The 22,178-nt window shown below is 41.5% G+C and overlaps 2 protein-coding genes across 4 annotated transcripts in view; one reads left to right on the top strand and one right to left on the bottom strand.

Moving 5' to 3' along the window:
• Positions 1 to 1,884: 1,884 nt before the first annotated feature.
• Positions 1,885 to 3,639, top strand: LOC307269195 (fatty acid-binding protein, intestinal-like; the record flags this gene model as incomplete). The annotated part of the gene is made up of 4 exons (XM_080052050.1): positions 1,885 to 2,003; positions 2,380 to 2,552; positions 3,366 to 3,473; positions 3,592 to 3,639. Exons 1-4 carry the CDS (start codon positions 1,937 to 1,939, stop codon positions 3,637 to 3,639), a joined length of 396 nt encoding a protein of 131 aa, XP_079908176.1. The 5' UTR covers positions 1,885 to 1,936.
• A 7,952-nt stretch (positions 3,640 to 11,591) lies between these two features.
• Positions 11,592 to 22,178, bottom strand: part of LOC307269185 (RNA-binding protein with multiple splicing-like) — a 43,327-nt gene continuing 32,740 nt past the window's right edge. For 2 of the 3 annotated variants that reach the window (XM_080052038.1, XM_080052039.1), the window contains exons 8-9: positions 13,784 to 13,904; positions 11,592 to 13,135 (exon numbers count right to left, since the gene is read on the bottom strand). The gene's annotated coding sequence lies outside the window, so the exon portion shown is untranslated. The remainder of the gene's footprint in view (positions 13,136 to 13,783; positions 13,905 to 22,178) is intronic. The other variant, XM_080052040.1, reaches the window with a different exon arrangement.

Below are 22,178 nucleotides of genomic sequence, written 5' to 3'. Positions count from 1 at the left end.
TATAGACCCCTTATCAGTCTACGTCACACAGCGTCACTCCCCGCTCTACTGCGCATGTCAGCCGCAGAAAGAGACAAGAGCGACACGAGCCACAATCATGTCTTGGATGCACAAACCGTTTATTTTTAGTTTGAATGGTGATAAAACTAGTAAATGCCCAAATGCACCGCTGTATAATTACATAAATGAGTTGTGAAATGTTTACAATAAGGACAGTGACCGGAGACGAGGCTATAGCAATGGAAAGCAATGGAGGCTTATTTACAATGACCCAGACGTTATAGCCTACATCTCCGTCCTCTTCCCTTGTGTTTGACTCTATGGTTTGACTACTAGGCAGTAGGGGTTTGCACGTGTACACGTGTAGCCGGTAAGTAGGCTAAATCATACCATTTAGGAAAAATCAATAAACGAAAACCGAGTGGGGTCGACATGTGCCAGCCTACTGTAGGCTACTAAAGCAGATAACACAACACATTATTGTGTTTGGTTATAATATTTATTCATTTAACTATTTAACTGCTCCACCATAAGTTTCACTTTCCTTTTCATCTCCGTCTCAAACAGCTGGTCTGATAAACTGGTCGGCTCGTGAGCCCAACGGCCCCGAAAGCAGGAGTCAGTCTAAAAACAGATGATCACGGCTAGTTATGATCACTTTTAAATCAAAAAGCAACATTATGAAATAAAGGCATCTCTGCCTCTCTCTGTCTATCTGTCTGCCGGTCTTTACTGTCACTCTCCAACAGCAGTCCGGCCACTGAAGTCGTTGGGGCCATTTCTTCTCATCATTTATCCACTCAACTGCCCGCAACACGTATGGGTCATTAAGACGTTTCCTGTTCAATAGTGTTAATGTTTCCGCATAACCAATGTTATCACTCGCTGATAAACTGTTTTTAGTAAGCTGACAACATCGCTATTTAGCACCATGGACCTATAAAGAAACACCGCAACTGCAATACAACCAAAGGGTAACCATGGCAACCAGCCAAAAAATGTTCTTTCTGCAGAGCATGCAGCGCGCGCATCCGCCGTGTTGATAAACAGATAAGGGGTCTATTCCTTCTAGAAGTCATCTGGTGCCATGGATGGAGATTGTAGCTTCTGAGCTTGCATGCATGTGTTCCAATCTTATTCAAAAGCACAAACAGCAATCCAGGTTTTGAGGTTCACTGATCTATGGATCACACAAAAGCAACTTTCAGGAATCTGCTCATTGTTTTTTTTAAATCCATAAAGATGTTGAAGGAAAACCAATGGTTGCCTGGAATTGAAACAGAACACCAATGCAACTGTAAAACTCAAAGCAAAAACTTTCAAATGCTTTGTGTATGTCACAAAGTATCCATGATTAAATGTGCAACTGGTATGGGCCTACGTTTGTAGCCTTACTCTTGTAAGTATGCCAGCTCAAGTTGTCAGTGCCACACAGTCCGTTACAACTCATTCTCATGCCAGGCACAAACAGGGCGGCATAGAGAAAGAGAGTGAGGGACATAAAAGGGGCTCAGTTGAAGGGGCTGCCATGGGCGAAGGCAGCCATACAAACCCCCCCCCTCCCCCCCACCCCCCCAACCTGCAGCAGAACAATGCATCAGTGTTTAACTGTGCCAGATTGACCCAGGGAAGTTGCCCTACTTTTTATATTTATGAGTGAATCCTCGAGGTCGTGCAGCAATCGGCCCATGCATTTTGACACACAGTCTCTAAATGGCCACATCAGCAGACAGATAATCAGTGTAGATAAAGAAGGGGGCATCTCCCAATGCTAGTCCAGGAGTGGTGAGGCGACGGCGGGGCTTGATAGGGTGAAGGGAGGGGGGTGTGTATATATAAATGGAGGCCAATGGGCACATTCAGAATCCCACGGTCTGTCACCAGTGTGTGCCACATTAACGAAAGCTGCCTTCAAATCCAAGCCGAGCCTGCAGCCATGACATTCAACGGAACCTGGAAAGTCGACCGCAGCGAAAACTATGACAAGTTCATGGAGCAAATGGGTGAGTGTGTGTTAAACCCTATAGAAGTTATCTTAGCTGGCCATGTGATCTGCTTTATTAGATGGCAATGTTTCCTAGCTGTGTCATGTGTTGGCATAGGTCTTTCATAGACATATGACTTTGAGACAGCAGCACAGAGAAGGTGTTGCTAAATTTGAGGTGTTTACGGTTGCTGTCCATCATTTAATAATAGCAGCAGCAGCAGCTAAGTTAAGAACTTGACTTGGAATCGGGCTCAGGCTATGATTGGAAGGCCAGACTAGTGAGGACTTTGTTTGAATGAGTGAGTGAAAGATGAATTGTCAATTTGCAAATAAATCAATAAATAATCCTAATAAAAAAAATGTGTACTTATTTATTCTGATTAATAATGCAGGCGTTAATGTTGTCAAGCGCAAGCTGGCAGAGCACGACAACCTGAAGATCACCATCGAGCAGACAGGGGACAAGTTCCACATCAAAGAGTCCAGCACATTCCGCACCAAGGACATTGATTTCACCCTGGGCGTCACATTCGACTACAGTCTGGCCGATGGCACCGAAGTCTCAGTGAGTAAGCCCTAAAGGAGTGCTTCTGTCCAGGGCTTTATCAAAACAGGTCCAGGTGCTGTTTAGGCTGGAGGTTGTTTTTGCTGTATAGGAAAAATATGGTTTATTTTTTAACATGGATGGATTCATTGCTAATGGGGAAACCCAACGCAAGGCTATGATTAAAAGTGATGGAATTGTTCCAAGGAAATCATTTTGCAACATTGATATGAAAACACTGCAGCAATGATTTAGAGGAATCCTTAAAGTGTTTCCCATGGAAAGACTCAGTGCTAAGAGAAAAGGGAAATGAGAGCAGTTGTTTAAGTCATGTACGGCAGCCGCTTATGACTCACTTACCCAGCGATCTTAGCAACCTAATTCAGAAAGCAAATGGCGAAATGCAATGAATTGATCCTATTGCCCTTTTATGTTCTGAAGTGTTTGTATGTACAATGCTCTCCTGTGCATGAAATGTATTGTCCCCCTGTGACAACCATCTGTTCTTCACATACTTGATTTTCTAATTTTGTTTCTCTGATTTTTCTAATGCATATTTTTAATTTACTTTTTCTCTCTCTTTTTTTTTTTACTATATTTTGCAAATGTTTTTTTAAGTTAAGCCAAGGCCTGTGGAATGAGTAATATAACATCATTGAGATTGTCAGTGACTTCCTCTAGGAATGCATGTTGATACTAAAAGAAAAACTAAACATTTCAATAGGAAAACACTGCCAATGAAATTCTGCAAATATATGCATAAAAGTAACGCAGCATCAAAAGAGCACACACAGCTTCTTTAGCATCAAACGAGTGTATTGTATTTCTACCCAGGGGGCGTGGGAGATGGAAGGTGACATGCTGAAAGGCAAATTCACCAGGAAAGACAACAGCAAAGTCCTGACCACCACTAGGTCTGTGGTGGGAGGAGAGCTTGTGCAGGTCAGTAGGTTGCATTTGCATTCCACATTCCATCAATAGCGTGCAACATTGTTCATTTGTTTTGACCCCGATAAAATGTTCCCATAATGCAACATGCCTCTCTCTTTTCCCACCGCAGAGTTACAACTACGAGGGCGTGGATGCCAAGAGGATTTTCAAGCAGTAATCCCCGGAGTCTGAAGTGCATTTTTATTTTTATATAGATAGATTGACATGATATAGATTTGTGATCTGTAATTGTTTTTCTAACCATGTCTACTGGCTAAGTCAAGTTCATTCTTTTGGGATTTCATTCATATACATAATATAACATAATACATGTTGCCATTTTCTGGGGTTGTCTAAGAAAAACAGCTGACCACACAGTATTGCAACAAAATGAGATTCTAAGTGAAATATTCAGTGGACAGAAAACAGTAAGACAAGACAAGAAGCTGATATAAAGAGGCAGCAAACTGAGGCAGAACAAAACGTCACCATGTCAGCCCAATGCGCCTCGGAAAGAATCTTAACGACCAGTGTCCCACAAAATGGCAACAACTCTGGTGCTATCTAGCCATGCAGATAGTTTTGTTTTTCTCTTCAAGATTTCATGTTCAAGATATATCCGTCCCTGAGATGTATATTTCCACCCCTTATACAAACAAGGAGGTGGAATTACATTTGTATTCCTACCTGCAATAAAAATGACATTAACAAAAAGTCTCGTTGGTGAACTTTTTCCTAGATTTCTGTGTACTGTTGAATTGTTTTAATTTATTTTTCAATGCTGTGAGCAATGCCAATGGAAAAATAACAATAGCATTTTGAAATGAAGAAAAAGACACAATATAGGGCCTAATGATCCCACACAGCAGGACGTGTATTAGATGTTGTTTTAAACAGTTGAGGAATTTGACACATTGCACTAATGGATCTTTGATAGAGTCTTTAACAATAAAGCAATGTTTGTGTGTCATTTGAAGGTAGTATTTTAACACGTTTGATCACAAGGATAATTTGCGCTTCGTAAAACATACGTAAACTTGGTCTAAAATACTGATTTTTTGATACAATTTATGATATCAAAGTTGGGTGTCTCAAGTAGCTTTTACAACAATTGGATGAAAATAGATGTTCATTAATAATATAAAACTTTGTTTAGACCGTTTGACAGGACTGTGTGGGTGTGACCCGAAGACTGTGTGGCCGTCTATCAAACGGTCTCCATGGCAACAGAGAACTGCCTTGATTGGTTCAAAATACTTATTATGTAATAAGACCAGAGAATGTCTAGAATCTTCCCTTGTCCTGTTGCCTCCAGGTCACTTCAGGACAACTTGTTATCAAGTCATCACGATCGAGCGCAGAGATTGTGTCTGTGGGATTACATTTTATAATCGTCATAATGCTTTATTGCTATCTGTATTAAGGGACATCTCAGGGGGAATGTCACATCACCACAGCATTTCATACTCCACTTTATAGGCCTCATGTAGTCCTGCTTACGTAGCATGACTGTAGCCTACTCACATGATGACACCAGCGTCTTGTGCTGTCATGCGAAGGGCCTTTGAGTGCTATTCTCAGCTGGAAAAAACCCACCAGGGAAATGGGTATTCCTCACATGATGGCGCTGTCGGAATGCTAAAGATAATGAGATTCATTCAGTGTATCAAACAATGCAAATGAAGGGACTTTCTTTGCTTGTCATTGCTGAAAGGGAAAGGGGATAAAGAGCCTATGTGCACTGAGTCCCTCTGACCACAAGAGGGCCACCAATACCTTCTTGTAGAGTTTTACTTAAGAGATGCATTTGATACTTTAGTTCAGTATGGAGGATGTAACGCATTGATTATTGGAAATATTGAAAATCGAAAAGATGGAGGGGTATCTGCTTCATGGTTGTTGTAATGGGTCATAATAGTTTTTATGAACCAGATACTGTGATATTGTATAATATATATGTGTATTTAAGAATCATCCATGACAAAGAAGATGAGAGAGTTTCCATAGGTACAGTATTAGAAAAACTAACCCTTATTTCTATATTTAATATAATTATAATAACTTGAAAACCGCCCAAATATAATGCCTTCACATTGAATTGAAATGACTCTGCCATGACTCCGTCATTGGCCTGTCATCACCGTCAGACAGGAAATCTGACTGTGTTGGCATTTAAAGGTTCAGTAAGCGGAATGGTCAGTTTAGCTAACTTCCTGTCAGTTACTGCAGTTAGCAGTCCCCTCCCTCGTCCCTACGGCACCACATTAATGCACTGCGGTCTTCAAGCAGCGAGTTATCTAGCATCATCTCAGATCCAAAAGTGTAATAAAACATGATAAAGGTTTTGGACTGGCCAAGTCAATCTCCAGACTTAAATCCTATAGAGCATGCATGTTACCTGCTAAAGAGGAGTAACCCCCCCAAAAAACAGCAACTGAAAGAGGCTGCGGTGAAAGCGTGGAAAAGCATCACAAAAGAAGAATGCAAAAGTTTGGTGATGTCAATGGGTCACAGGCTTGATGCAGTTATTGCAAGAGAAGAATTTTCAACAAAATATTAAGTTGTATTCACTTTAATTTATTTTAGGTCTATCTGTTCCAATACTTTTGCTCACCTAAAAATGTGGTGTTCCTTTACAAATAATGCTATCTTAAATTTGAAATGGATCAGTCAATCTCATCCCAACACGATTGATAACTATTAAACAGTAGAGCTATTCTCATCCCTACAGACACCCATCTAAGCCTGGACAGCCTGTGATGACGTAAACATGATCGATCGCAGCCTTCCCCCTGCTGAGCCCTGAGTGACACCCTCTTTCATGGAGGCATAAGCCCTCCACTCAGGGTTGATCTGGCAGAGGCATGGCTGCTTTCAACAGCAGTATGCCCCTGAACGCACCACGGGGAGCAAAGTCTATGTGTTTGAGGTCTGATGTGCAAACTGACTTTTCACGCGTTCCTTTTGTTAAGTGATTCATTTGAAGCAATTTGATTCTTATATATTTATTATGTTCTTTTGATATTTCTAAGTGAACTCAATTGCTCATACTAAGAACAATGTTACCTATCGTAGATTAATGCTGTAATGTATTGTCAGAGCCTCTGGGTGGCGCTGTGGAGCTGCTCATTTTCTAAGAGAAAAGGGGCCTAAGCTCTATGATGTCATCCTCAGCCCAAGTTATCATATGACACAAACCCCTACACTACACACAAACACACACACACACACACACACACACACACACACACACACACACACACACACACACACACACACACACAGACACACACACACACACACACACACACACACACACACACACACACACACATACTGTATCATTATTGGATCTCAGCTCAAATGATAAATAATAGCTCTGTGCGCTTATCTGGAATTAAAACTGTAACAACACGAAAATCAGTGAGAAACAGCAAAGTAGTGCAAAGAGTTGGCTTTCAGTGTTTTGATTGCTGTGAGTCTGAGGGAGGCTAGGTATGTGTGTGTGTGTGTGTGTGTGTGTGTGTGTGTGTGTGTGTGTGTGTGTGTGTGTGTGTGTGTGTGTGTGTGTGTGTGTGTGTGTGTGTGTGTGTGTGTGTGTGTGTGTGTGTGTGAGAGAGAGAGAGAGAGAGAGAGGGGGGGGGGGCACCCAAAGGAAAAGGAAGCTGGTGGGAGAAAGAGGAGGAAGAAAAAATATTGCGAGGTGGACAGAGAGCAGACTGAGGGAGAAGACAATGGGCATAGATGTTGAAATCAAATTGACTGACTGGCTCTGAAGTGGTCAGCCTATATTATATTATGTTATATTATATATTATTATAATATGTGGAAGAGTAACCATCACAAGAACACCACAAGCAAGGTGGAGAGTGTTCGGGGCTAGCTTTACAACATGGACACAACCCCTTTAGTCCAAATCAGTGTTTAGACAGTGACTGTGCAGAGACACACACAGTCTGCTAACTGATGACTCACCTGCTTAGTCAGTGCCCAATACTCTACCACAGCAATTGTTTGGCAAATGCCTTGAGAGTCTGATTTAGAACTCATGCCACTGCACATGCTCATGTGTGACTTTTAGTTTGAGCAGCCTTGTCAATTTGGAAGTGCAGCTAATGTTTAACTACGTATGACGACAATGATGATCATTTCCAATTACACATTCTTTAAGAACAATTTGACCAGATTGTTTCCTCAGGTCACTTCCTGTGTTTGAGATGGAGCCAGTGATTCTGGATAACGCTTGTTGTCCAAATCACTCATTGTCAAAAACAGTGAATGTCTCCTCACGCTATGATACTTGACATGTACTGTGTGCATGCTGAAAATAATATGGTGTTGATACAAACGTGGCCTAGGCTCTGTAAACATGCATTTTGCTAGGTACGGTGGGCACCCTGTGTTTAAATACCCTGTGTCTACGTACCCAAAGCCTGTGTAGACTAGATATATTTTCAGCGCACACACTGTACCGTACGGACAGGTATCAGATCTTGAGAAGATATTCACTGATTTTGAGAAAAAGTGACTCCACCTTTAAATGTAAAACAATGCCCCGACACAATCAGTTGATTTTTCCCTCTGGTGACAACAACCAAGAGGTTGTGTGACATGTGTGATGCAAAGAGGAACGCCATTATCATCAACTAGACTTTTTACTGGGGCAAAAGTCAAAAGGTTTTGACCCTGGAGCATTAAATGGATCGTGAACTGCACACACTGTGAAACCAAAGACTCTTCAGGCACTGACTGTGACAAAACGGCGTATGATAGCATACCACGGTTGCCTATTACAGTAAACAGTGGCCAATGTTTTACCACAGTGAGCCAAGCAACACAGTTTGATAAGGAGATGAAAACAGGCCCAGATGTCCTGAGTGAAGGATACAATAGAAAGCCGGGGAGTAGGCCTATACCATTGTTTCACCTTAAGTGTAATCTGTGTGCGATCAGTGCAGAGTGAATACATATTTCAAGTTTCATGAAGGACTTCAGTCTGACATGCTGCTGTTGAGTGACGGGGGATAGTCACACCTCTTTAATGGACTTGTCAAGGGGAGTAACACCATTAAAAAGTGTTGCCAGTTAAGATGTATGCATGCATGCACCTTACACATCAATATGCCCAATTGCTCACACACACACTTTTATCCCCCCCCCCCCCCTCCCCTTCCGACACCCTGCGTGTAACCCCTGCAGGTATGGCCGTGTGTGTGTGTGTGTCATCTGAGAAGCTGGTGTGTGTGTGTGTGTGTGGCACCCGGTGTGAGCGAACAGACAGAGGAGAGGGAAACTAAATTGGCTGTGGCCTCTTGTCTCAGGAGTAGCCAGCCCCCTGGGTGAGGTGGGCTATTCTTACAGAGGGCAGGGAGAGGGCTGCAGCTCCCCCAGTACACAGAGCACTTTACAGGATCCACATCATGTGTTTTCAATGGCCTCCTCCTGGGATCGTGGGGGGAGGTGCAATCCAAACGACAATGTGAGAGATAGGAAGAGAAGGACCAATGAAGCTTATCGCAGGTGGACTTCTTTGTGGGTATAGGCTATAAGGGAGACTTCTGAGTGCAGTCAAAATCAACGCTTAATTATCTTTGAGTATATGGAGGCCCAAAGGCACCACTCTGTAGGAGTGAAAGTATTATTTTTTTTACGGTTTACCTCTGTAAGCCTAATCCGTTGATAAGATTTATTTTCATATTTTATCTCATATTATAAACTATTATATAGTCATGGTGAACTAATGCTTCCTTGTGAGACAAACCATACGAGGGTAAGCTGGTTAGCTAGCTAACTAGCTGAAGTGTTGGGGCTTCATACAGCAGATGTGCTTGGTTTGAAACTAATCAAATAGCCTAAACATGAACGTAATGATTCAGGAAGAAGAAGAAATGCAACCATGACAGCAGGGATGACGTCAATCTTTAATGGTGGATTGCCTGAAATGTTTTCATTTAACATTTTCATAAAAACTTCTCATTTTGATCACTTTTTTTTTTTTTTGGTTTCACACAATCAGACAAACCCCTGCAATTCACCGAAATACAGTTTCTCCTTACAGCGGCTAAAAGTACAGAAATATCAACAGTACTTGTATGCGTTTAGAAAAAAAAACAGGAAAGGAAGAACACACACATGCCGTGGAACATGCACAGAACACACAGGTACACACATGGGATACTGACAGGAGAAAAAGCAATATTTCATTCTCATCGACAAAAGGGGGAGGGATCATCATATTCATTTCCAGGAAACTTGTGTACCGTACTGCTGGCAAGACACAAACAGATCCATTCGTTCGAAGAGCACGTTTTCTCTGGATTTCACAGTGAAATATGTTGGTAAAACAGTATTCATATATCAGATACAAACACACACAAAAAAGCTCTAGAAAATTATCAAAGTAATATACAATTAAACTTACAATAATACTTACAATGAATTATAGGATGGGCATCTTCTAAGAATTTTAAAAACATAATACCCATAAAAACACACACACACACACACACACACACACACACACACACACACACACACACACACAATCAATCGCACGCAAACCTTATAAATACTTGTTCTAATAAATTTGGTGCCACACTTGGCTTAAAAAATGTCTGTAAAAGCAGAAACTGCTTCAGAAAATCAGTTGACATTGAGTGCATATTATAATTATTAATCATTACAAACACTGACTAAACATGATTCAAGCTCCAATATGATTGTACACACCCGGGCTTAACAAGAAAAGGGAGGATTGTTTTTCTTACACTTTCTTTGATTGTCACATCATCGTGAAGTGTGACTTAGCCTCATCAGGAAACGTTTTAATGTTCTTAGAATGCGACATGAATGAGAATTATGGCGTCAAAATGTCACAAAAAAATACGATCACTCTACGATATGTCAAATGGCAAATACGTTATTGTGGGGCCCAGAATACACAAGATTACAAAAGATGTTTTTTCTTTCTTTTTTTTTCTTTTTTTACACTCCAATCAAAATTATGTAAATTCAAAAAAATTACAAAAGCAGGGTTGTATCACGCTGTTTTCCCTAAAAATAGACAAGAGAGACAAATTGCTTAAAAGTGAATATCCATTTCAGTCGGGAGAGTGGCTCTTTGGAGTGACACCAAAAGAGATATGCGGCAAAAAAAGAATGTCATATACTTCATAAGAAATCAGATTGAGGACTACAAAGCAGTCAAAATGCACTAAATAAATCCACTAGCCTAGATAGCTCTCCAGTGTAAAAAGAAATGCCTTTGGTCTTTTGTTTCTCTATCCTGAGCTGCTGTCCTCCTGATACACAATGAAGGAGTACATTGCTTATTATAGTCGAGCTCATCTGCCATGTTTGTTGCACTCTGTTTCCGGGGTCACTCTACTTTCACCAGTGATGGCTTGTTCCTGTCTATGCCTCTTTTTAAAACACATCTGATTACCTCAAACTGCGAGAAAAAAATGAGAGGAAATGTATCTGGTGTGTTAACAATTGACGGCTAAGGTGAAGCATATCAGACAAAGGAACTAAAGGAGGCTGCTTCATTGGATGGAGACGCTGCACAAAGACAAACGTACATGGTCAAACTTTATCCACATACGTAGAAAAAGGCAAGAGCAAAACAACAGACAGGAACTGCTTTGGTATTAAGCAGAGGACCACGCGCCATTTTATAATGGCATAAAACCAGAAGAGCTGAAAAACGTCTATGAAAGTTTCTTACGCACTTTAGCACAACGTCGACTAGGGATGTAACAATATACCGCAAAACGGTCGTTCGCGATATGAAAAGGCCACGAATGTCAACCGTAAGTTTTTTCTTGTTATACCGCGTCACGGTATTGAGGCGAGCATGCATGGTAAATGCGCTCCGTCATTGTGGAGAGTCTGGTAAGCAACGTTGTCATAAACGTAGCACTCAATCTAACACTACATGGGCCACACCAACATTGGAAACCAAACAATAACACATTGACACAACATCTTATCACTGAAACATGACTTCTAACTTTAAACTGAACAGTCACGTCTCACGTGGGCCGTTGTTTACACTAGCGCGTGCAGCTTCACAACATTGAGTCACGTAGCAGCAGAGAAGAGAGAGAAAGAGAAAAGGGAGAGATAGAGAAAAAGATCGACTAGCTTACCAGACTGAAGAGAAAGTTGCTCGCGGGTCAATTATATCATTATGAATCCAGGCGAACGTGAGGAAATGAGATTATAAAAAAAAAAAAAAAAAAAAAAAAAAATAGAATAGAATAGAATCCACCGCCACCGCGCGTTAAATCCCCGGTAAAGTCGGCGAACTTCCGTGAAAGGCAGATGAAGGAAATAAGTCCAAAGATCCTTGATATATTCATCACAACTTCACGTGAACTCAGCAGACAGTAGCTAACAGCATGTTGCGCAATACTATGGAATCCCTACTATGTCAAACTTAGGTGACACTACTTTGGTCAAATGAAGGTGACGTTGCGAAAGTGTGAGGAAGGGAGGGGGAGAGGAGTGCACTGCAAAAACATTGATTTTGAGACTGCAATTTAAGTTAATAACAAATAAAAATCATAAATAAATATTTTACAGAGTTAATTGTGCTTGTCATAATGTAGGCCTAATAAGGTAAAAGCATGGCTTGCAAAAATAGAGTTGATAAGCAAATAAAACATAAATAAATGGGGAAATTATCACACTATTTAAATAATTTTTATTTTATACATACTTTTACAGTTACAGACAAGTGACTAAATTAAGTTTAGATTTAAAATTCCTATTTCAGTTTGAAAAATATAGATGTAAAGCTTCTTTAAAAACAGCAGTAGAGAAGCAGTGTCTTTGTTTTGGTGATAAGTTGTTTAAATCTCTCAGAAATCTCTTCTTCATATTAAGATATAAAAAATTTGAATTATTCTTGCGTTTATGTTTTATTTAAATCAGCGGTACAACATTTCATTTGAGGGGGTAGAAATGAATTCCGCGCTTAATATCGTATCGTGATATCGTGATATCAATCGCAATATCGTATCGTATCGTATCGTACCCAAAATTTCATATCGTTACATCCCTAACGTCGACCAATCAAACACAACCATTTCAAACATTGTCTTGATTACAAAAATACTTTTTTCGTATTTCTTTAAAATATCTAAAAATGTACAGCATTGTTGTCGTTGTTTTTTCTCAATTTTTTTCTTGCAAAGTCATGCGTCAACGTGTATTTATTAATCGTAATAACATTAATATGAATGATATACAGAATAGTAATAATTATAAGTCATATAATATATAACATTACCCCGGCAGCGCCTTGGCCACACTTCCGTCATCTCGTCTGACCTTGCACAGTTTCTGCATAAAATGTGTTTGCACTCCTTTGGGTGGGTTAGCGTCTTAACACTTGCATACAGAATGCACAGTAAGAGACCCAACTGTAGACAGGCCATGCAGTCAGCTGCTAAAACAATGACTGCGTCTGCCTTTCGTCATGTGTGCCCGGTATACCTTTCACAAAAGGTGTCAAGAGGCGGTGTGGCCAAAGCGCTGCCGGTTAATCTCGAGTATGTAACAGTATAAAAAAAGTAGAGTAGGGGGGAGTTTGGGGAGGGTGGGGGGTGCTCGATGTGTGATGGAGGCTGGGGTCTAGAATGTCCTGAGGCCCAAGAGGCTGCTGCTGCCTGACAGAGAGAGAGAGAGAGAGACAGAGAAAGAGAGAAAGAAGGACACAAGAAAAAAGGGGTGAGGGGTTTCCATGGTCACAAGAACCAACCGTATACACTAATGAAAACACAGGGGATTATGTGGAACTGTTGCACGACACAAACACATCCACACACACACACACACACACACACACACAGTAAACCACAATCACACACACACACAGTAAACCACTCTCACACACACACACACACACACACACACACACACACACACACACACACACACACACACAAAGATAGATTCACAAACACGCACGTAAACACACAAAATGTTTCTCAGATCAGTGATGCCAACACCACAAACACTTTTGACCCACAATTACGTTATACCGTGATTCTGGGTTTGTTTTTTCCAAAATATTTTTCCGATTACAGTGCAGCTTTGCCTATTACAACCAATGCATTTGGCAATCAAATACAACAATGACAAACTAAAAAAAAAAAAAATAGGGCATTCAGCACCAAAGCTTCTTTTCTACATACAGTATCTACACTTTCAAATCAGACACTGTGCCAGAAGGGGAAAGGCACTTGGCGGCGAGGTGAGATTTACACCTTCTGCCTGTGAGACGGTCGTGAAGCGATCAAGCCATAAAAACTCACCGACGGTGCGCTGCTCCGTTAGCCACAGTCCGGTCAGTCTTCCTGGTTTCTGATTGGACACGAGAGGCAATCAAGAAACGCCCGTCACAGCCGGCCACGCCCACCATCACACATCCCGAACCTGAGGACGCAAAAGAGACATTTAGGGCAGTGTCTAGGGACTGTCTTTCTTCAGGCTGTTATGGTCATAGTTTGTTTGATACGTCGATTACTGCATCTGACCATTATATACATAAAGGTCACATTTTCAGGTTCAAACTTGTAAGTTGGGTGTCGACTAGAAAGAGTTTTCTTTGTGTACGGTCCAAAAAAACAACTTTATTTGTCTCACAGTGCCATTGCTGAATGTCCTCTTTTCTGCCTGCATGCTCAAAAGCTAGTTGCTCATCCAGCCTCACAATCACCTCCAGATGTTGAATATATTTGGTCATTTGATTCTTGGTCATTTTTTTAAGGTGTTTTTCTTCATCAGGTCAAAAAGGGACAACTAATCTAAAGAAAACTGTTATTTAATGACTGTTTAATTGAATTTTAAGCTTGTGTAATTTTTAATATAACATAAATGCTCATGGCAGGAAAAGTGACAGCTATCCGCCCATTGTCCCTCACTTCGCCTCGGAGGTATATATCAGCTAGATGGGCGTATCTCCCTCCCCCCGACGTCACATCAATGCCCTTTTTGTCAGGAGTGAGGCGGAGTAAAAATCTCACAAGATGGCGACGCGCATAAGCCAGGAGAATGGGATGCAGTCTGAATAACTGAAGTCAGCCCGGATGCTACATCCATTTTATATACTATCTATGGTTTGTCCCAGTGAAATGCTAATGTGTCGCCAGTGAAATGCTAATGTGTCGCCAGTGAAATGCTTTTAATGTGAAGCCGTAGACTTATCGCTCTGTTTGCAGCCCAGAGACTCAGGAAACAGAAATATTGCAAAATAATATTAATAGTGAGACGAAATAACGTTATAACATTTTGTCTCGTCTCGTTTTGGTCAAAGAAAATGAAGAGATATTTTAGCAGAGTTTTTATTTTGTAAACCACATTTAGTCCTGTTTTTTATTCTTCAACAATATTGCATTTTATATTTGATTATAGTTTTTGTCACATGACCATTTACGTTGTGTTGTGTCTCGTCTCGTTTCCGTCACGTGACAAAGGTTTGTTGATTCAGATTCAGAAAACTTTATTGTCTGTCGTAACAGAAAATCATCTTTGCCGTGGCTCAACATACAAACAGGACAATGTACTGATAGGCATTCATACAACATTGATTTCTGAGAGCACACACATTGGCCCTCATTTATCAAACTTCCATGTAAACTGGTGCAGATTCTGGCGCAAATACCTCCCTACGCCAGGTATCGCGTGGGATTTATCAAACAGTCGTATCTCGCCAATCTCAGCGTACGCCAGGCCATTATTGATAAATGCGGCGGCTGAAAACAATCGTATCACGCCCCTATATTTTCTCAGTTTAGAGGCCTCGCCCAGAGGTTTTACGACATGGATATGCGCATTACGGCACAGAAGAGGAACTTCTCTGAAGTAGAAATTGACAGAATAACAGCGAAAGTAGAAAAAAAAAAGAGTTTCATTTCGGAGCATTACAAGCGGCATCAAAGAACGACAGAAGGCAGCAGTTAGGAAGGAAATAACTGCTGCGGTCAACAGCGTTGGTGTTGACAACAAACGATCTCCAGCTGAGGATTTTGTATTTTAGGTTTACATCAGTATTATCGCTCAAATGCTATAAAACAGCATATACAATTATATGTCGCCATTTCTTTACATAGGTGAAGAAAAAGTGGCCTGACTCAAAAATCGCCACTAAAAAAAGCGTGTTGCTGTTCTGAAATGCAACCAACTGGGGGTGCGGGCATAATATGAGTGGTAGAGGAGAAAAAGACGCACCAACTGTCCGATAATGGTCCCCATAAAAGAAATACACGTCTGCAGAGATTTGAATGATTAAAATGTATTGGCCCTTTTAGATAGCACTACTCAAAACTGTCCTGCTCCACCAGCAGATCGGAAAAACGTGCCGGTTAACGGTGGAAATAAATCGCTGGCTTAAGCGATCAATGACACATTAAAAGAGGAACTAACATCTAAAAAGTGCGTCAAATAAATAAAATGTTAAGCTGAATGTTGTGCCGTGTATTTTTGTTATCATAAAGAGCAGTGTAGGCCTACTACATATTTAATACTTAGGCTGTGCTTCTGAAATGGTGGGGCGCGGGGGCGCCGTGAGTTGTCAGGGGGGGGGGGGGGGGGGGGCGCGGGCTGCCTTGATTTCCAAATGACAATTCCAAATTTTTTTCTTTTTGTGCTAGCAAGCTCGATGTGTGCTTGTGTTTGGTCATATCCGCGCGAAAGGCCGCGATTTGCAGTAAATAAATGTCCACAAGGAAATCAAGCAAGTAGGCTAACAATAACCTTAATGAATTATTGGTTATCGCATGACAGAAGGCCTATTGGCCTATAATAATAAAAAAACACCACCTTAACTATGTTTACAGTTTAAACATGTTTTGAATGAAATGCAAACCTCAGTGAATCATTTGCTCTTGTTTCTCTGTCCTGAGATTCACACAGACTGAGCAGTCTTGTTTATATGTTACAAATTGAGCTAATAAACTGAAGTTTTGCTGCAGAAGTTATCTCAGCTAATTTTTGTTATCTAATTTGATAATAAGGTGATTGTATGCAGAATGCTCGTGCCAGAAACTCATACAGTGGTTTTGTACAGATAAAAAAGATAAATAAATATTAGCAGGTTCTCAATAGTATTTCAATTTAGGGGGGGCGCGAAAAAAATTCTGTCCCCTAGGTGGGGCGCGAAAAAAATTCTGTCCCCTAGGGGGGGCATGACAGAAAATAATTGAAAACCACTGACTTAGGCTAACATTTTGAATGTCCCCCCAGCTGCTCCAAGACGGAGACAACTACCCTTACGCCAGTGGTTCTCAATTACTACCCGGCACAGCCTGCACTGCGAGTCCATGCTGTTTACAAATTTGCATACACGAGCTGAGAGCTGGCGTGGGATTTGAGCGTATCCTACGCTCACGTCCATATTGATAAATGTCGAGGTTTGCGTGGAAATGTGCGTACACCCACTTTTCTGGTCTATGCACGGTTGATAAATGAGGGCCAGTGTGTATAGATCTTAAAACAAGTATAAAAGTATCAAAGTGACAGTGCGTCAGGGTTCATTTGTCCATTGTTCATTCTTTGTTTAAGCTGTTTATGGCAATGGGTATGAATGAGTTTTTGTGTATGTTTTTCTTAGATAAGGGTACTCCATACCGGCGGCCTGATGGCAGAAGTTGGAAGGACTTGTGCAGGGGGTGGGTGGGATCCTGTGAAATGAGGTTGGCTTTCCTTTTAACTGCCTGGCTGTGGAGTACTGATAATTGAATTTGAGTTTTGCCAGTTATTTTGCTTCCTTGATTGATGATCCAGGAAAGCTTTGATTAGTTTTTGACAGAGGTGAGGGTGAATCATGATGTGATGTTGAACATGAGTACAGATTCTATGAGTGATTTATAGACAGCTGTTAAAATGTCCTGTCTGACATCACAGCTCCTGAGTTTCCTCCGTTGATGACGATATTTAGTCAACACTAGGTGAAGGTGGTGCTAAGTAATGTTGGTAATGAGGGGGCGTGGGTTCTACCCCTTATGACATCATAAGGGGATAGAAACATATTCATTTTGCATAATAGGTGACATAACAAGATTGTTTTGTATTGAAAACAGGGTTAATAGTCAAAAGAGATCATGCAACTTTTTCTAAACTTCCATCACTGTTAGTAGCAAAGTAAAGCTGACTTTATAGTTGGAAGATTTTAAAAGAAGATGGCCAAAATCAAGCAGCACTCATTGAATCAGAAATACAGGTCAAGCTCTAAAAACACTGGATCACACACTTCCCACGACTCCATATGTCATTATTCTGTCTGGTTAAAAAACGCCCACCCTTCAAACTTCACACCAGCAGTTACTGCAGGCTTTCTGTTAAGATGTGGAGCCTCCAAGGCAGCCCACGCTTGGAGTCAATTTCTCAGACTGAACAAAGCTCCTCAAGACCTTTTTACAACTATGTTCTCAAGTGAAGTGACCGTGATATGTAACTTCAGCTGACTACGCCACAGTTTCACCACCTTTGCCAAATCTTTCAAGCATAAATTCCAGCTGTGACATTCACAATAATAGTTTTTTTGGTGTACTTTTGTTGAACTTCTGAGACCCATATCTCAAATAATCCCTCTCCACAACACACACACACACACACACACACACACACACACACACACACACACACACACACACACACACACACACACACACACACACACACACACACACACACACACACACACACACACACACACACACACACACACACACACACACACACACACACACACACACACACACACACACACACACACACACACACACACACACACACACACACACACACACACAGAGAAAGGTCAAAACTCTAACCCTCCCCCCTACCAAACCCCAGATGTATCACCAAAAATAGCAGTGTCTCTTGGAGACCGTGGTAACTCGGGTTAGGGGGTAGAAAACTCTTTGCAACAATAAACAATTAGTAAAGCAAACATGACCTCAAGAGGGAGGAAGAGAGAAAAACAAACTGTTGCAGGAAAAGAAGAGAGAGAGGCAGTTTGGGAACAGTTCAGTTTTTTTTTTTAAGGGGCACGGCTGGCCTAGCTAATGCCCTGTTGCGCGTTCAATCAAGGGTGAAGGAATCGATGCGTTGAACAGCCCGCTCGGCTAAGCTGATGTGACGCATACTTTCAGACCTCCCTATTTGTTCTGGCTCAGACGACCAAGGTTAAAGATTGGGTTGATCATTGAACACGTCTGTGCCGATTAGGGGAAGGTTTAGTGATTGGCGGGCTTAATGTGTTACATCCAGTAACCCGGGGCCCGGGCGCACAATGTGAGATAGGTAAACAAGTAGTGTTGGAGAATGTGGGGACTGTTTCTCCTGAATGTGTGCATTGTCTTCCTAGTTTTGATTTCCAGCTGTGGGTGTCATGCAGAAAACACAACCCGCCCTGTGTTATCACTGAGCCTTGATCTCGTGCTGCAAACAAAGAGAGAGAGAGAGAAGACAAGACTTGTTCAAATTCATGCCCAACGTTTGCTAATCATTTGCTCTTTCTCTTCCCTATCTACCGTCTATCTTAAAGGAGATTTTTTTAAGAATGATTTTTTTTCCCGTACCAGCAATCACTGTTTTTTTCATTCATTTATTGTATTTGTAAAATACAGATGTAGTTCCCTGTTCTTTTTTAAAGTTTTTTTTTCTTTTACTAAAATACTGCCATCAATCAGTTGAGACATGCTCAAAATGACATAACTAGTATGAGGTCATTCACTGCAGGTACAATAGCCTACTATGCAATGATCATATAAAGCTCACAATAAAGAATTCAAACCTGGTTAAAGGTCATTGATTCTGGAGAATGCTTGTTGTCATAATTACTTTTTCGTCAAAATATGTGAATATCTCCTCAGGATCGCTGAAAAGTTGTTATGTTGACAACAACCATTCTCCAGAACTGCTGACTCCGCCTTTAATGGAGATGGGTTACAACACCATCCATGTCACACGGAGAAGCCGTGACCGGTAGGACCAACACATGGAAAAATGTAAAATCAAATATATACGGGAGTTGAAACGTACAGCACGCTTGAATGGTCCTTCAAGATCTCTACCTGTGCAGTGGGGGCCATGAAAAAGAGCCCCCTGTCAGAAAACCCCTTTAATCCAGGGGAAGCCTTTAGGCCCTGGCTGTGTTTCCCACATGCCAGCGATAGCTGCTGGAGCTGGGCAGTGATGAACACAGCTGCTGACACGTATCTAGCTCCTGAGAAACCCTGGTGTGGGGGCCGAGGCCACGCTGTAGCAGCCACACCGTGTGTCTGCTGTGTGTGTGTTATGTGTCCATGTGTGTTATGTGTCCATGTGTGTTATGTGTCCATGTGTGTTATGTGTCCATGTGTGTTATGTGTCCATGTGTGTGATGTGTCCATGTGTGTGATGTGTCCATGTGGGGGGGAAGGAATATAGTCCCCACTTCCTTATTAGAAGAGGCCCCAGCTGGCCCCTCAGCTCTCCAGTGGGAGTTACTCCCAACACTGCACAGGAACTATTGCTTTTGTCAGGCTATTGGCCAAAAAAGCTCCTCAGGGCAGGCAGCCACACACACACACACACACGCATGCATGATAGGGACATGCACACACACACACCGGACACACACACACACATACACATACACACACAAACAACACACTACACTCCACCATGTCTTGTCAGATGGAAAATCCGGATTACCTTTCCCTGCAGTTCACTAGGCATTAATGTCCACTATTAGGTTGTCTCTGGTTGTAGCTCTGTGCCGCAGCATGAATGTCAAAGACGATTCAGCTTCACAAACATTCAGATGAATGACTGGACCTGAGCCTTCAATAACAAACAAAAACCTACAATGCAATTTGGTTTTAAAAAAAAAAGAAGTAAACTGTGCATCTTGTATTCTGGCAGAGCTGCAAATAAAATAAAGAAAAATGCCGCCTTCCTTAGATGACAGGCAGGATGCCAGGTGATTAGGACAACTCATTACCAGCTGTGACTTAAGACCCCTGAACACTCCCTCACTTTCACATGTGCGCGTGCACACACACACACAAACACACACACAAACACACACACACACACACACACACACACACACACACACACACACACACACTCAAGTGTCCCACGGTTACACTTCCTAAGGCAACATTCTCTGACAGTGAGTGGTCCCCGCCGAGACAACCACTGACCAACACAAGCCTCTCAGGACTGTGTCCGCACTATGAAGGCTTTATCATCACCAGATGCCGCCGTACATGGAACAATTCACTTTATGCAATTCACTTTATTCTGAACTAGTGAACTTGACCCATATATACACTCACTGTATATAAATAGCAGACAGATTGTACAATCGTGGGGCAACAAGGAGGCTCGGTTCAAGTTCATGCATGCTGTCACGTAGCTAAAATTGTTTCAATAGTGTTTCACAAGCGCCATGCCTATCCGATCGCATTGCACAAATAAGTAACTACCCCCCATCCCTCTCACATCAAGACAGGCAGTAACTGTGTTTGGGACTGGTAACTGTATCACATTGAACAGACAAAAAAACAAAAGGTCCAGCACAGCCGGGAATGTTTGTTTGCAAAGCTGCAAAATGTCAAGGACAAAGAAAGCAGCGAGGCTAACTCAACTGTGACGGTTAACTGTCAGCAGATGACTAGTATTTCTTTTTAAACTATGGTCTCAACACAGCTACAGTAAATCACAAGCGTCATTAGGTTTTACTCATACAAATATATTTACTTATGGCTTTTATTTAACAGTCTCTTCATTTACAGGAACATCTTGCCTCTAAGGGTCAGTCCACCATAGTTACCAAAAATAAATAAAAAATTCTGTTCACCGATTTTTTCACTTCATAAAACGTTATTGCGTGTCCTCATAGTGAACTTTTCTTCAAATATTTTGTTGATACTCATGTTATCAAATTTTTTGGGGGGAATTCAAAAAAGTGTCCTTGTTTTGGAAAGTGGGACGCGTTGGTATAAATAACATTCTAAGTAGAACTATTTCTTAGAACCCAGCTGTTCTACTAGTTGTATTTATTTTTATTTTTTTTCAGAACAAGGGGCGGGCAGAAAGAAAGAGGCAAAGACAGAACATTTTGAAATGTGGTCACAATTGGCAGAAACACTCTGGATGAATTTGTTTACCTCTCTGTGATGTCCTCCACCACAGTCAAATAGAGATGAATGGATTTAGTCTGTGGTGATCACGTTCAAAAAAATATATATCTACGACAACAACAGCCCTGTTATTCTGAAGAATCCACAGACGTCACTGAGATCAGTTTCCCCCGGGGACTACTTCTTTAGAAAAAAGTAGTTCCAAGGAAGAGCTGCTCACAGTGACTGCTGTGGTTTACTGCAGCAACCAGGACACTGTTGCTGGAGAGACATGAAGGTTCTGACTTATTGAAGTTTAATTATTTCAATGCTGCGACTAACACAAAGCACACTCCTCTAACTTCACTTGTACTGGTATGGCGTCAGAACTCTCCATGAATCGGTCGGCATGAAAAGATACCGGTAGAAGTGAAAAGGAGCTTTTCTGGTTTGTGTGCGTACCGTTGTGTATGCTTGCCCGTGAGAGGCCTTTAAGCCATAGCACATAAATTCTTTGGCCCCCCCATGAGGAAATCTAAGTCATTACAACAACACTGTTGGCGCACCAGTTTGTAAATGCTGACATACAGAGAGT

This window comes from Ammodytes marinus (assembly GCF_949987685.1).
Source record: "Ammodytes marinus genome assembly, chromosome: 23".
Classification (NCBI taxonomy): Eukaryota; Metazoa; Chordata; class Actinopteri; order Uranoscopiformes; family Ammodytidae; genus Ammodytes; species Ammodytes marinus.
This window is presented reverse-complemented; position numbering and strand designations above follow the sequence as displayed.